We start from the raw sequence: 16,299 nt of genomic DNA, 5'->3' as shown, positions 1-16,299 counted from the left end.
ATGGTGGCTGAGTCTAGGCAAAGCCCCAAATAGACTGTCTGCCGGCTGGGGAGCGGGGAGGTCTTCTCCCAGTTGATGGCAAAACCCAGGAAGGAAAGATGGTTTATCACCAACATGGTGTCCCTTCTCACGGTCTCTTCTGAGTTGCTCAGAATAAGCAGGTCGTCTAGGTAGAAGAGAATCCTCTTTCCCTGACGCCTGAGCGGTTCCAACGCCGTCTCCACACACTTCGAGAAGGTGTGTGGAGCCAGGGAATAGCCGAACGGCAGACAAAGGGTACTCGTACGCCATCCCCATAAAGGCAAAGCGGAGAAACTTCCTGTGCGCCTGCCGAACAGGGACGTGGAAGTAAGCATCCTTGAGATCCAGGGATGTGAACCAATCGCCCTCTCTCACACACCGGAACAACGCTCCGACAGTGAGCATTCTGAACTTCCTCGTGGCAACGAATCTGTTGAACACGCGAAGATCCAGAATAGGTCTCTTTTCCCCTGACTTCTTGGAAACCAGGAAGTAACGGGAATAAACCCTAGGTGAGACTTGTAGGGGGGAACGACAGTGATGGCCCCCTTTACCAAGAGACGTGCCACCTCTGCTGCAGCTGCAGCACCTGTGCGCATGCGCTGTCCGCAGGCTGTAGCCACAGCGCGCGGACCCGTCTCCTCACCTATAATGTGGGGAACCAGGAGACCAGTACAAGGGGCCGTATCCACGGGCTCGTGCAACGAGTCTCTGATCCGTCCACGAGGCTCCAAGGGACGCCGCTTCTTAGAAGCAGGTGAACCAGAGGCCATGTGAACACGCCGTCCGACCGCCACCCTACAGCCACCGGACTGAGAGGGGGAAAGAGGCAACATGGAGGAGCGCACCACAAGCGTAGGACGCAGGTGGCCTGAGGAATATCGCCCTTTAGGTACCATGTACTGCCAAAACGGTCTTTACTTTTTTCTTTAATAGGGAAAGAAAAAGTAGGAGCAAGGGTCCGGAACTTCCCGGTCCGTGGCGCTGCTGCTCTCCCCGTGCGCGGGGCTGGAGTCGGAGGCGGCCCCCTGGAACGAGAGCGGGAAAAACCGGACGGCGAGCCGCCGAAGACGTCGTCCAGGGAGGTGTCGATGATGCCATCGTCGACGTCAGGGCCGGCCCTGAACAGGTCGATGGCGTCAGCCAGTTCCACCGCAGGGGAAAAGAAGAGATGCCTGGAGAGGATCCCCTCTTCAGGCAGCTCCCGGCAGGCGACACAGGAGACGGGGGGCGCCATAGCAGCCGCGGCGTGGTCGGCGCCGAGGCACCGAAAGCACGCCAAGTGCCCGTCACCCGGTGCCAGGGAGGCGGGACAGGAGGCGCATAGGAGTCCTGAAAAGGACCTAGCTCCAGGAGCGCTCTCAGGTGGCCCTGAAAAGGGCAGTTTGTCCGCGGCCTCGCCCGAGCCGCTGCCACCGGCTTGGGAGATCCGTGTTGAAGTTCTCATCTTAGTAGTTCTCAATTTCTCGCTGATAAGCACAAGTGCTGAAAGAAAAGGGAGGATGAGCGACGGTATACACCGCGTTATATAGACACGATACCGTGGGAAATGTGGGCGGTGCCCACGCTGATAGGTGCATAGTTTGAATTTTCATAATGGTCCATGGCATTTTCCCTTTCTCCGCCCAGATGCGCTAGGGGGTGCCGAAACAGCCACCAATCGACCCATAAAGTGCCATCACAATGATGCTTAAACTGATAAATTAAGCTAAAATAGTTGCATAGTTCCCCTTTAAACGGTACACTGTGTGGGTGTTTCTCCGATCGAGTGGTAATTGTATTTTGCATTCAAACGAAGAGCGCTCCCCAGCGCCTCGCTTTTTCCAATGTAACCACCGACCTATCATGGAAGGTTGCAACCGGTTGCAACTACGGGTAGTAGGCGGTATGTGCCAAGAAGCTATGACACATCCATTATCGAGCTTTCTTTCGGGAGATGAGGTTGCCTATAAAAAATGTATTTGCCTCCCCTGCTGAACGATTCTCGTAATTGACTGTAGAACTTCATATAACAAACCTTGGCGACTACTCCAATAAAAAGACCTCATACTTGCCAAAACTGATGCTGAATCTGTACAGATCACAATTTTTTCAACTGTACTTGATTCCACCCATTTTAATGCGACCAGCACCCCCAACATCTCCACTGTATAAACGCTTAAATTATCTGATGTTCTTCTATTAAACTCTATTCTTTTTGATGGAACAACTACTCCAAACCCTGTCACTCCTGTCTCAGGTTTGCTTGTGCAAGTAGCCTATTCAATGGCTTTTTATTTCCAAAATCCGATGGCACAGATTTACTTCCATAATTAGAGGTGTGGGTACGCAGGGTACTTTTTGGCGCAAGCAAAACTTGGCTTTTGGTCGTACGTACACTCAGGGCCGGATCTACCATTAGGGCACACGGCACTGTGCCCAGGGGCCCCAACCATTCCCAGCCAGTGGGGGGGCACCACACAAAATAAACTTTTTATTTTTATTTATTTTTTTATGAATGTTTGTACTCTTAAAATAGTTATACATGGTATTATTAAATAGAGTATTCATTTAAAATTCATTATTAAAACGAATGTCATAAGAACAGCAATATAATGATTCTGAACAATATAGTGGCCTAATGTGACAGTTAACCCCCCTCCCATAACCTTTCAATTGAGCCAGTCCACCTATAGTGAAAAAAAAAAAACGCGGTAGAGATGAAAAATTTATGAAAAATTGACAGTCACAGACATGATGAGACATCAACTGAGTGGTTTCGCTTTTTTCCTGATTTTTTTCGGGGAGGGGGGCCTTCAGACATTTGTGCCCAGGGGCCTATGATTTGTTAATCCGGCCCTGCGTACACTTTTAGCAACGATCCCACGCACAGTTTTATAAATGAGACCCCTGGGTCATTTTCTTTTTCGGAAGAGGACGAGTCTTTTTCGGTCGGGGGATATTAGCACTTTTTTTGTGCGTGCGTGTGCGTGTGCGTGTACGAAATACTACTAAATGTTTAAATATATTAACATGAATGATCAAATATAGATACACACGTTAATGTCTACGAGTGATTTGGTGAATTATTTATCTTGTAAAAAAAATAACAGGGAAGGAAAGGCAACTAGAGAAAGAACAAACGAAATCAATCAGACATCAATTTTTTTTGCTATCTTTGGTATCTCATGTAGCCCATAAACGTGGTAGGCCTACATGTCAACTCCCAGTGCGGTGCCACACCGGATGTGAATCATAACACGGATCTACCAGGGCTAGTGCCTAGTGGTTAGTTTGCCTTGAAACAAAACAAGGAGGGAGAAGGAGAGATTACTTCCCTGCAACAAATAGTTATAGCTATGGCGGCAGGCCTTTCTGGTGTTATCAAGTGTGTTATATTTGCCATCCTGATCCCGATCGTGTCTGGTCAGTTGGGTATTTAATACAGATCATTTTATATTTATATTTGTCTACTCCATGTCCTCACTGTCGTTTTCTAGCTTTCGTTTCAACGAACCTACCACATGTCTGTCGTGTTTAGGAAGCTAACAGTTACTAGTATATTTCAACCGGTGAAGTAAATTAACGGACGACATTTATTTTTTATTGACGCAAGTACCATTTCGCATGTTGCTTTAGATCAGAATATAGCAGGCAAGATTCATCACGTTGATCGTTGATATTAGTTACAATCCATCTACAGGAGCAACGTTAGGCTTATTCATTATACTGTTCTGGTTCAAGGGAAGGTTTTTTTTCTGGGAATCTGGAGTGGAGACCGTTTGCAATGTTTCAATTACCCCATTAATTCATGCATTTTTATAAGCGAGTCCGTGTAACCATGTTTCCGGCTTCCTCTCACGGTTTCATCAAACATTGTTTCTCTTTCCAGCCGGAGACAATGATTGCAAATCCTACTATGACTACCGTCAGAACTACCACCCAGAAGAGACATGCCCGGTGTTTTGTTGTGGATCCTGTATCGAAAAATATTGTTGTCGAGACTCCTTCTTGCAATTCACAGAAGATGGGCAGGAGGCCTGCATTGATCATCGGTATTTCATTCTATTAACTTCTCATTACTTATATATTAAGTAATCATTGACACACAACATTTTTATCAGCTGAAAAAGGGTTTTTAGTTATGCTATGCAACATACAACAGCCCATCTGAACTAAATGAATTACATGATTGCGTTGACCTCTTTTTGATAGATTTTAGCATAGATTTTTCTATTGCCACTACTTTTGAGTTATTAATTTTCCTCCAGATGTGAAATGTTTTTAACATTCAGGTTTAAAGCATTAGAAAGTTATCAATTTCTCTGAGGCTTTAACTACTTAGGTAGAAGTAAACAGGGAGGTAGGCTATTTTTCTTAATGCTACTTAAAAGCAGTGCTTAATTTGAGGGGGAGCAAGGGGGAGCGCGCTCCGGAAGCTCTGACGTGCGCTCCGCCAGGTGTGTGTGTGTGTGTGTGTGTGTGTGTGTGTGTGTGTGTGTGTGTGTGTGTGTGTGTGTGTGTGTGTGTGTGTGTGTGTGTGTGTGTGTGTGTGTGTGTGTGTGTGTGTGTGTGTGTGTGGTTCAGATGTGCAGCAAGAGAGGTTGGACTTGGAGTGACGCGAGTCGGTTGTGTGATAAATCTGCGAGGAGTTAGCGAAAGTGGCTGCGGAGAAGAGGGGCAAGAAGGCCAAAATGAACTTTATTAATATTATGTTTTTTGTGGTATTCTGGTATTGTTCTGGTTAATAATATGTATCTATTTGTTAACGTGGCCAAGTTGTCATGCCAGATTGTTGTTCTAACTAGGCCTACTATAATCTATGAGGTAGCCTATTTATTTGTTTTCATCTTTTGATGCGACGGAGATCCATTTTCAAGGACTTGGTGTATTTTGTTGTGTTGAGAATAAAACGACTCAATGACGCACCTGCGAGTGCATTACATTATTCCTCAACTGTTGGTAAACAACGGTAAACTTTATAACGTGTGGCTGTGTGTCTCTCCAACCTAACATATGTTTACTATTTTTTCTGGGTACATCCCCATTCACGAGGCTTTAGTAGGCTAATTTCTTGCGATGTTGACTAAATAAGTGTGGGTTGTTCGAAAGCACCCACAAGAGCCGCCGCCCCCCCCCCCCCACTTGACAAATTCAGCACTGCTTATAAGCAATATTTTTCACACCATTTAAGCTACAAAAATATGTCATATTAAAGCGAGACTGCAGAGATTCTAGCAGTATCAGCCTCATCAATCTGTGACCCAAGGAAGCTCGCCAAACTAGTTGTGAACGAACAAGTTGTGTCAAAGTTACCACCATGAATGTATTACCTTTATCATTCCAATACTACATAATCAATACATGCATCATGCATTGTACCGATACTGTTTCACGATACTACTCCTACTTAGGATACCAACAATACTATTAAGTATATTAAAAACATCAATATTTATTCAATAATATTATACTTCTAGTTCTACTTACACCGTCTATTCAAACTAATGCTTCATCATACTACTTGACCTCTATAGTATAGTTTTTCTATTGCCACTACTTTTGAGTTATTCATTTCATGAGACCAAATACTTTTCTAAAATGTGTTTATGGCAGTTCCAGTAGTCCCATAACCATCGGCTCCTCGGTTACGGTTGCAGTCATCGGCATTCTGATCATCATATCCTGCTGTGTCTGTCCCTGCTGCTGCCTCTACAAGATCTGCCGCAAGCCACGGCGTAAGTACATTGCTTGATGTGTGGGAACTTTGGTTATGATTGGTGGCTACCTAAGCATTTACCAGATTCCAGCTTATCTGAAATCTGGCCTAAAAAACAAAATGGGTCCATATGGCATCTTTTTTAATCATCCCCCTTTTGTATGTTAATTGGGCAACAAACTTCTTGAGGAACAAAGATGCTGAATCAAAAGGGGAAGTTTCACATTTTCCGCAACCAAACTTCCTGAAAACTAGTAACTTCCTTCTTAGCCAGGAAGCAAGCATTTATAAAAACATTTATTTGGTAAACGTTTATGCAAAAGTAACGATTTCGCCTAAAAATACTGCTCCTCTTGCTAGAAAGCAAGAGTAATAAAATAAAAAAGTACTGAAGTGTCTCGTCACGTTTCCATAGCAACCGATTTTCGGTTCTACACAAACCGAATTAACTTAGCCACACAAGCCTTTTATAGAAAAGGAACGATTTTTTTTGCAAATTGATTTGTGAGTTTGCTCTACCAATGATGTAATTAGTATTGAGTATAGATTGTCATGTATATATAAAAAAAGAACTGAAAATTTGGTTGCCAGGACAGTGTGACGTTGGAGTGGAGTAGGCTAAAGCGTTGCCTTGAAATGCACACAGGAATTTTGAGGGGACAGTCTGCGTCACTTATTTTCCTCCCCAGAATAGAGTGGTCTATTCTGGGGAGGAAAAGATACTGGTAGTCATTGTAGATTGACTCTGTCCTTCAAAAAATGACAAATCTACCTCCGTACTGTATTAGCCTAAATCAGAACCTTCTCAAACTTTCTATATGTCTGTGAATATGTAGCAATACCTTCTTCTGAAAAATGTACTTATTTTTGGATATGCTTTGGATAAAAGTGTCTGCTAAATACCCTTAATGTAAATGTAAATAAACTGTTAATAAAGTGTTAGTATTGATGGCATAGGGTGAGTGTAAGGACTAAATAGAACATAATGTAGCTGTCAAATGTTTACCCTTTGGGTTTCTAAAATGGTTTAGGCAGAGAAGGGCTTTATGGTTTCTTACTCCCTCTCTATCCTTTCTCCTCCTTGACAGCGGTTATAGCCACCACCACACACACCACAGTGGTCACACACACACCTCAACATTACCCTCAGCAGCCAACAGCATCCCCTGGGATTCAGGGGCCATCCTACCAGGGGGGCCAGGTCCCAGGCTACCAGTCCATCCCTGTCCAGCCTGGTTACGGTGCACAGCCCATGCCTCAGCAATACGGTGCTCAGCCCATGCCCCAAGCCTACGGTGGTCAGCCCATGCCCCAAGCCTACGGTGGTCAGCCCATGCCCCCAACACCCTACCCAGCATATACACCTGGACCCCCTCCAGCCTACCAGGAAGCCAGTGAGTCTTGGTCGGCTTTACTTTTCAAATTAAAATATGATATACTTTTTAACATTCAGCTTTAAAACATTATAGTTATCAATTTCTGTTAGACTTTAACTACTACGGTAGAAGCACACAGGGAGGTAGGTTTTTTATGCTAATGCTACTTAAAAGCAATATTTTTCACACTAAGCTAGCCTCAAAATGTCATATTAAAGCGAGACTCGAGATTCCAGCAGTGTCAGCCTCATCATTCTGTGACCCAAGGAAACTCGCTAAACTAGATGTGAACAAATGTCAAAGTTACCACTAATAATGTATTAACCTTTTGTTATCATTCTAATGCTACACCATCAATACATCAATACATCATGCATCAAAACACATCATACCAATTTGTACCGACACTGTCTCACAATACTACTACTACTTAGGATACCAACAATACTACTTTTTAAGTATTAATATTTATACCAATAATATTATATCATACTAGTATTTTTACTACTTGCGACTAATTGGCCTATCATGCTAATAATACTACTCACACTATGTCTAATAATACTAATACTTCATCATACTACTAGTCCCAGTCTCAACATGAGTTTAGCCATTGGATTAACTCTTATTTATATGTTAATATTGTTACTCTTACTAAATTAAAACCTCAAACCTTTAACTCTGTTCCAAATCCATTCAACCCTTAAAATGTTAGAAATCATTTAAAGTCAGCAATCTAGTTTAGCATGAGCCTTTCAACGGCCAGCATTCACACAGCAATATCTTCAGAAATTGCCTTTTCTGATTTGCATATACTACATTGTAAAGATACAAAGCCGGTTGAAATCTGAAATACATGAAAAACATGTTGCTTGTTTTCCCCAGTGGGCCCGAGTTACGGCCCGTCTCCGATGGCCTACAGCCAGGCTGCCTTCACACCAGGACAGCCCTCCTACCCTCTCCAACCTTCCGGCCAGCCCCACGCCCAGGCCATTGCGCCGCCCCCACCAGCGGACCATGGCCAGCCCGCCTACAACCCGGCTTATGCTCAGCCTCCGCCCAAGACTGGATATTAAGCGAGCACCTGAGCCATATTGCGTTGCCTTTTCATGCTTTTCTTCTACGTAGTTTATTTGTTTGATGTTTTTTTATTGTTCTTGAGTTGTTGCTGTGTTTTATGAGGGTTGAGATGCTGGGCTTTAATGGCACTTTATATTTCTGTGTGCATCGTTAGCGTTAAGGTGTTTTAGGTTAGGTCAAATAAAAATAAACTTGTTTGTGGAGGATATATTGTTCCATATTTAACCACTTCTTCAGTATGTATGCGTGTTTATCCAGCATCAGAGACCTAAGATACATGTTATGGAACAAGGGGTGGGTTACGGTTGGAGGGTTACTGATTAGCCAGAGAACATATGGATGGAACCCAGTACCCCGGCTTGATTCAAATAGCCTAACCATTGGACCATCATGCCTTCATTTTTTGTTCAAAACAGGATTACAGCCTTTTTTTTTCCATGGACTGATAGCGGTCTCTAGGTTGTCAAAATCAGAACTTGCATCATGTTACAGCAATCCTAAGGCAGGGTACCTCTGTGTTTTCGAATGTCAGTGTGCTCAGGAAACGCATCCTTTAATCCTTATGAACAGGCCTTACCGTAGGATCTAACATTTATCAGGTGTAATGTCAGTCATCCCTCCCCCTCAGTGATTGATAATCCTCTCTCCTGCACCATAAGTAATGACTTTGGCTAGTGATACTGAAATATCCCCATTGTCAATTAAAGACGGCAGCGCTCGCTTTACGATGTGCTAGCTGGAGGCAGACATGGATGTTCTGGGATTCAATAATATTGGCAAAATGGTTCTTAAACTACTTTCCTTTTACAGCTGTGTTTCAACTTGTAACATGTAAAGGAAACTGCTGAGATTAAACGCGCCTAAAGCCTCATTGTGTTGTACAATACCAGTTTTTTTTTCTTTTTCTAAATGTAAAAAAGAAAATGTATTGAATTTGCATGTTCACAGTTGACACGTGAAGTGCACTTTCAGTTGTGTTCTGTGTTGTGAGCGAATCATGTTGCCAACCGCTCAGGTTGTTATAGTTTCGTTTTGTGCCGCCATTTTGAGTACATCCAAAGCTATCAGTGGCCAACAATCGTGTACTGAATGATTTACCTGTTAGGAAGGAACTGTTTTTTTTTTTTTATGTTACAAAACTAGCTTCAATACCAAATATAATATGCATTTGTGCTTTCTTTTATTTAGGATTTTATCAAGGCTAATGTATGTAGACAAGACCAACATGTAAAGACAAACGTGCCTTTTTAACTGATCTATCTATATACCAATTCATCCTTTCTTACTCATTCTCAGTTCATATATTCATTTTCAATTTGTTTCAATACCTTTACCAATGTAGAGCCTGATTCGCTCCGTTTTGTGAGTCGTATCAGTCCTTCCCAGCATAGCCTCCTATTCTGTTTTCGGTAGCATAGTATACAAATTGTAGCTTAAAATTAAGTTTTGCACCTTAAATTCATGCATGTCCTTGCATTTAATAAATGTTATGCAGTGTTTCCCCTAAATACATTCAGCAGAGGCGCACCGCCGCTGCAAAAAAATATAATCTGCCAAATTCAAGGCACAATGATCTGGTTGCAGCAGATAACTTGACTCTGTTGGTTATGTCATATTTGGAAGCTCAATCTGTACAAAATTTCACCAGAAGTAACCATTAAAAGGGCTATTTTTCATTTTTTTTTTTTTTAAGGTTACCAATTCACAGCACCACTGCTACAAAAAAGTCTAGGGGAAACACTTATGTTTTGTGTATTTTTCTTGATCCTTATCTTAGAACCCACATGCAGTATTCTATGCCTTGGCCAACAACGCCTTACTCTGCAAATTGTTCTCTCCAAGTAGTGGATTGAGTCAATAGTTAAATATGCATCCTGCCTACCTTCTGTCCCCTGATGTAACACTTATTATCAAACCAGGCCTTTCCTCAAGTGACCTATTCTGATGCCCAATATCTCAACCACCTCTCATTTCCTCTGCAACTTGCACTTTTTTCCCATTGGGTGGGTGGTGCCATTACTCAGATTACTTTACCGTTGCCCAAAAGTTCCTTCTGGGATTAATTAATCCAATTTATTTTATTACGAGTATCCTTTTTACGAGTAGAAACAATGTTTCTTACATTTTTGGTATTTGTGAAGCATTCTCAAAGATCTTTGCATGTTTCGCAAATTTGTGAAATACTTGACGCATTTTTTGTTGACTTTTTCTTATGCTGTTGTGGGGCTTTATTGGAGTGTGCTTGATACACATGTCTTGGTTCACATTTATTCCTGTTAATAAGCCAGCGTGTGGCTTGTAAAAAACACATTTGTGTATGGATTGTAGCCATCAACAACCACAATCTTGTCTTTAAACTTAAATCACTATAATACATTAGAGTTTAACTGTTTTAATGTCTACAAAAGTTTTATGAAAAAAATATAAAATAACACCACTTCATCTGCAAAGATGATAATAAAAAAATACTTTTTCAGACCCCATTTGTGTGTGATTGCGTGTGTTAGTCAGAAACAAATAAGGCTGGCTATGTTCTTCATAATAGTGCACTATAGTGCAGGCACAGTTCAAACCAATTTACTTTTGCTTGATTTGCCATAACAGGCAATCAAGAAACCATTTACAATGAGATTACAATCAATAGTTGTAATCTCTAAATGTGTACGCTTTAGAGTGGTGCATTTACCACGTAACCTATTATCTAACTAACTGTAACTAGCTGTTATCAACACAATAGCAGTCAGCTGCATTCCCAGGTGAGTCAACCCCAGTTCCAACAGGTACCAGGCCATGCTCAAGCTTATTGGCTGCAGCCATATGCCCACTGCCCCAGCCCAAGCCTATAAGGACTATGGTGAGCTTCAGAACAGCCAGGTTTCACACTTTAAAGACACACTGATTGAGTATTTCTAAATTCGATTTTGTCTCAGAACATTCTTTCCCAAAGACTGGGTCGTGACCCACATGTTGGTCGCGGGAGATTTACATTGGGTCGCCAAATAAATGTATATTAAAAGAATATATTTCTTCTTATACAGAAATACTTTTGCACTATTTTGGCATCTATCTCTACAATTTCAGTTTTGACCGTCTTCTTTCTGCTGAAGCATCCAAATTTCTTCCCTGGGGGATTAATAAAGTTTTATCTTAACAAATTGATTGATTGATTGATTGATTGAGTGTTTGATAACAATAACTGCCAATAAACACACGCCTACCTGTTCCGCATGAGCATTTAACAAAACTTTAAACAAGAAGCATGTTTTTGACAGTGCTGTACTATTTTTTAGATTGGGTCGCGATGGTTTGTAATTTAAAAAAAATGGGTCCCCAGAAAAAAAGTTTGGGAAACACTGCTCTAGATGGTCCGACATGCTCCGCCCCCCTATTGTATACAATGGTACTGTATTTGTTCAAGAGCCGCCTGGATTATATGCTCCTGGATCTATTCATCTAGATGGAGATGCACCATCTCCTTATAACCCGATTTATTCAATCAAAACAATGTCGAAAAGGCCCTCTAGTTATGCAAAAAATGACCTAATTTGTATTCCTGTTGTTCCATCGCTGTCGATTATGATGATGAGTGTCAGTTTTCAGAAATCAATATTTTGCCAGCATTTTAATTGTTCCCTTGCAATTTCGTTTATCAAAGCTATATGATAGAGATCAAATGTGTCTTTAATGTTCATTTAGAGCAACAACTGCGTTCAAAAAAGGAAGAAAACATGAACGTTGTTTTATCATAGTTTCATGCGCACCTAGCTATATTATTCTAAGGTAACATTATATCATGTCATTTCTGACGCTAGGGTTGCTCAATCATACCGATAAGAAATCAGATAGTTTAATGACGTTGGGTAAGAGCGCGATCGGTCGGACGTTACCTAGGAATCATGTTGGCGGCTGAGGTGTCAAAGTAGTTTCACGTCACGTTTATTTATGTTATGTATTTTCATCCTAATGAAATACCGCTTTAAGCAGGGCGATTTAGTCATACGTAGTAAGGCTGGACATTAGGTTAACTCAAACTTAGCCGAATAATAACATCCAGTCTAGTAATAATAACTGGCTGCTGGAGCAACCAGTGCAGCATTGTAGTTAGCACTCAAACCAAGATTGGCTGGTAATTAACGTTACTTTCAACGTTATGGCCATATTAAACCATTGTATTTGGTTTGTTACCCCGTTTGTATCACCACCAGTAAGTGAAAACATTGAGGTGTTGATGTAAATTATTTAGTCTATGCTATTTCTGATAACATATTTCAAGCTAACCACAGTTATGAATGGTTTCTTCACCACATGATGGATAACACCATATAAGCTTTAATGATTTTATAGATAAGTTAAAGACTACAAACATGGCCACTTTGTCATTTCAGACCAAAGGTTTACCTGGGTAAATTAGAACATGTATGCTGCTATCATTTGGATGTACGAAGTGGTAAAGTCGCAAATCTCCTTGCTTTCTTGCGGCATTTCACTGAGGCACGCCCCCTTTCGGTCGTAGTATCTCGTCGCTTTCAAAGTAGAGCAAGCAGATCTGTACAACTAGCAAAGAAGATGGCTGCGCCCATAGTCAATGGGGATTGAGCTGTATTTTCTTTGTATTTGTACCACGTTGGGGGTTGTAATGTCGATTTTAAATCCTCTTACACACTTGATTTCATTGCTGCTTTAATCCGGTCACCAATTTATGGTCTTGCTTTGCGTGAAATTCAATGTAAAGTTGTGTTTTCAAGCTGGTTTGCTAAAGAGGCTATGTTGCTAATGATGACTAGCCAGCTACTACCCCTCGTGGCTCGACAGAAACACGACAGCACTTGTTGAAATTAAAATTGGCGAAAATGGCAAAATATTATTGCAATGTAAAAGGCTTGCAATGTTAATGTTTTTGTAAAGGCTGGCAACCATTATACACTGGATTATTTCTTTTTTCCAAAATAGTTTTCTTCTCAAACTCGTCGGACACAAATAGCAAACTGGAATGCTGGAGCAAGGGCAATACGTCACGTTCTCTCTGAAGCTGGTCGTTCGTACCAGCCTACCATCCAAATGGATAGCAGCAGTAGCTGTGGCCTATTTACCGTTCCGCCCACTCCCAATATAACTGTTTACCGTGTTCGTGAGATGCCTCATGGGACACCTCCAGAACGCGAGATGCTTCATGAACCACCTCCAGAACGCAAGCCCGATTACCTTGTGTCTCTGTTAGAATAAACCACGTTGTTGAACATTTACCACTCTCATTTACCTCTCGAGTCATACCTAGCACGAGACCACCATAACACAAAGGATCCAATTAGTTTATACCATATCAGTGTCTCAACTCATACAAATAAGGTACTAGTTATAATTGATGCAGATAAGAAGACTTGGAAGATGATGGGGATTAATATTATTATTAATATTTCGATAACGTTAGCCAAATCTGGTGAACCCAGAACTCATTTATATAATCAACGGATGGTTTTTTTAAGAAAAGAAGCTTTGTGTTATGTGTAGGCCAGTTAGCCGAGTTCACCAGATGTGCTTTGATAAGGGTAGGTCAAAAGGTCTAGCCGCATAATAGATTTATAGCCTTTTTTAACTTTAAAAAAATAGTATAAAAACAAAAGGTTGGTTTTTGGAAAAAATACGCTTTGTGTTATGTGTGGGGCAGTTAGCTGGGTTCATCAGATGTCTTTTGACATGGGTGGAAAGGCCATGCCGCATTATAGATTTAAAGCATTTCAAGCATTTTCTTTACATTAAAAAGATATATGAAATCAAAGTGGTTTTATTGAGAAATTAAGCTTTGTGTTATGTTTAGGACAGTAAGCTTAATTAGCCATATGTGGTTTGACATGTGTAGGTCAAAAGGTCAAGCCGCATAATAGATTTATAGCATTTAACATTTAAAAATTGTATAAAATCAAAGGTTTTTTTTTTGGAGAAAATAAGCTTTGTGTTTAGGGCAGTTAGCTGAGTTCACTCTATGTGTTTTACATCGGTACGTCAAAAAGTGAGGCCGCATAATAGACTTAAATTATTTATCAACATACATTTTTTTATAAAATCAGAAGATGTATTTTTTGCCAAAATAAGCTTTGTGTTATATAGGCAGGCCTTGTATTAACACATCACAGTTGGTTTGACACAAATTCGTCCTCGTAGCCAGTGCTAAATAGATTTTTCGAATGTGTCGAATACCCAACGTCCAATATAAAACCAACTTTACCACGCTCTCTCCAGCTGTCGAATGCTTCGCCAATGTTTATCCGCGTTTTATTTCTCTTCTGGTCCGATCGTCTTCTTGGGTCGTCGGGCTTGCCCGTGCGTTTGGACTTTGGGACGACTAACGGGGCTGGATAATTGTGATCCATTAATGAGTGAGGAATGAGTGTTTTTTCTGCAACTTTCTTCCTCAATGTTTCCCTGGAAGGTGGGGGGGATGACGCCATCGAAAGGCGACCAATTGAAACATGCCGTCACACTCAATACAATTATGGATTTCTCTAAGCTTAAACATATGTGTAAACCTTTGTGGAAATTTAAGTGCACAATTCAACAAATTATAAAGCTATTTGAATGCAGAAATTATACATATTTTAACTTTAAATAAATGTCATGTGACGTTCATTAATGGGTAGGCCTAAAGTAAAGGTAAAGTTATTATGGGTCAGTGAAAGACTGCGGTCAAGCTGGAGACCACGTTGCGTAAGGTTTTCAAAATAAGATGTAAACACAGGGTAGGCCTATATAGACAACAACTGCAGTGCCTACACACAAAATCAAGCATTTTTACTGGATCAATATGTCTGGAACTTCCTGTTAAAACTCATTGCTCCATAAGTTCTTTCAATTATATATTGAAGATCAGTACACTGTGACTATACCAATCAAGTGTTTTCACAATATCCAAAGTCCCTTTTTTTTTTTACTCTCGAAGATCTCGGTTTCGTGTTCTTTGGCAGCACCTATTGCAAAATAAACTATAGGAAAAAAAATCAAATATATATAGCCTGTGTAACATTTTTTGCAACTCCTAAAACTGCATATTGGATGGCAACAGATTGTCTGCACTACAAAAGAGCAGCAGAGGGCAGCATTTCAATGTTGTGCGTTCTGATGCTGGTATAGCCAGATCCTACATGACGTTAGCAGAGCGGTAAAGCTTTAACTTGTTACATTTTTAATGACTTTGTGTATTGATATTAAAGTATTTTGAATGAATCTATTTAATTAATTAGGTGTTCGCAGTGAAACTGTGATTACCTATTGTATTTGTAGGGTTTCTTATTATTATTATTATTATTATTATTTATTTTTTTATTATCATCAATATTATTATTATTATCCTTCATTGGTTAAGCCTATAGCACAGCCCCCGATGACTCACAAGTTATGACATTTGTTGACGCAAATGCATTTCCGTTAAGCAGATCTAAATTGCAAAGCTATTAGCGACATTGCATAGCCTATACATTGTATATATATTGTCGTCCTTCACAAAAAAAACTACTTCCTTGAAGGAAAATACTGCAAGTTAAGAACCACATTTTCAGAAGATATGTACATTATTGGATTAATGTCTAATTATATTGGGGGAAAAGGACCCCCCTGAAAACCTCAACTGTTAGTTTGAATAACCCCCTCTATGTATTTGTGTGAGGTTTATGCATTGACCAGTTGGGGTGACAGAACACACCGACAGCTGCACCCCTAAAAGAACCCCAGAGGCACAGAAATCAGCTGTGGACACAGTGGAGCTAAAAACGTTGTGTTTGGACCATGCTAACATTTGGCCGGCCGGCCATATAGTCAGGGGTCTCATCACTAATGGTATTTTAAAAATGAGATTAGATTGCATTACATGTATACACATTCTTAATCTTAATCAGAGAGAGAGAGAGAGAGAGAGAGAGAGAGAGAGAGAGAGAGAGAGAGAGAGAGAGAGAGAGAGAGAGAGAGAGAGAGAGAGAGAGAGAGAGAGAGAGAGAGAGAGAGAGAGAGAGAGAGAGAGAGAGGCTGTGGTGCAGTATCGGGGGAGTTGGCGGCGGGACGGGACGTCCGTTGTCTTTGCAAGCCTCTTTCTGTGCAATTGCTTCCAAGTTTCTTTACAACCTTGCTTGGTATTTT

General features: G+C 41.0%; 1 protein-coding gene across 1 annotated transcript; it reads left to right on the top strand.

Annotated features, from left to right (window-relative positions):
• Nucleotides 1-3,221: 3,221 nt before the first annotated feature.
• Nucleotides 3,222-9,061, top strand: LOC115557095 (protein shisa-5). Its single transcript, XM_030374680.1, has 5 exons — nucleotides 3,222-3,426; nucleotides 3,893-4,055; nucleotides 5,617-5,738; nucleotides 6,808-7,113; nucleotides 7,981-9,061. The coding sequence occupies exons 1-5, from the start codon at nucleotides 3,360-3,362 to the stop codon at nucleotides 8,169-8,171; spliced, it is 849 nt and encodes a 282-aa protein (XP_030230540.1). The 5' UTR covers nucleotides 3,222-3,359; the 3' UTR covers nucleotides 8,172-9,061.
• The last annotated feature ends 7,238 nt before the right edge of the window (nucleotides 9,062-16,299 follow it).

The sequence above is a fragment of the Gadus morhua genome, chromosome 13 (genome assembly GCF_902167405.1).
Source record: "Gadus morhua chromosome 13, gadMor3.0, whole genome shotgun sequence".
Lineage (NCBI taxonomy): Eukaryota > Metazoa > Chordata > Actinopteri > Gadiformes > Gadidae > Gadus > Gadus morhua.
The sequence above is the reverse complement of the archived record's forward strand: the minus strand, read 5'-3'. Positions and strand labels throughout refer to the sequence as shown.

Coding starts and splice junctions, on each gene's coding strand:
- LOC115557095 (XM_030374680.1), top strand. CDS start 3,360: ATGGCGGCAGGCCTTTCTGGTGTTATCAAGTGTGTTATATTTGCCATC. Junction 4,056..5,616: donor GAGGCCTGCATTGATCATCG/GTATTTCATTCT, acceptor TGTTTATGGCAG/TTCCAGTAGTCCCATAACCA. Junction 7,114..7,980: donor TCCAGCCTACCAGGAAGCCA/GTGAGTCTTGGT, acceptor TGTTTTCCCCAG/TGGGCCCGAGTTACGGCCCG.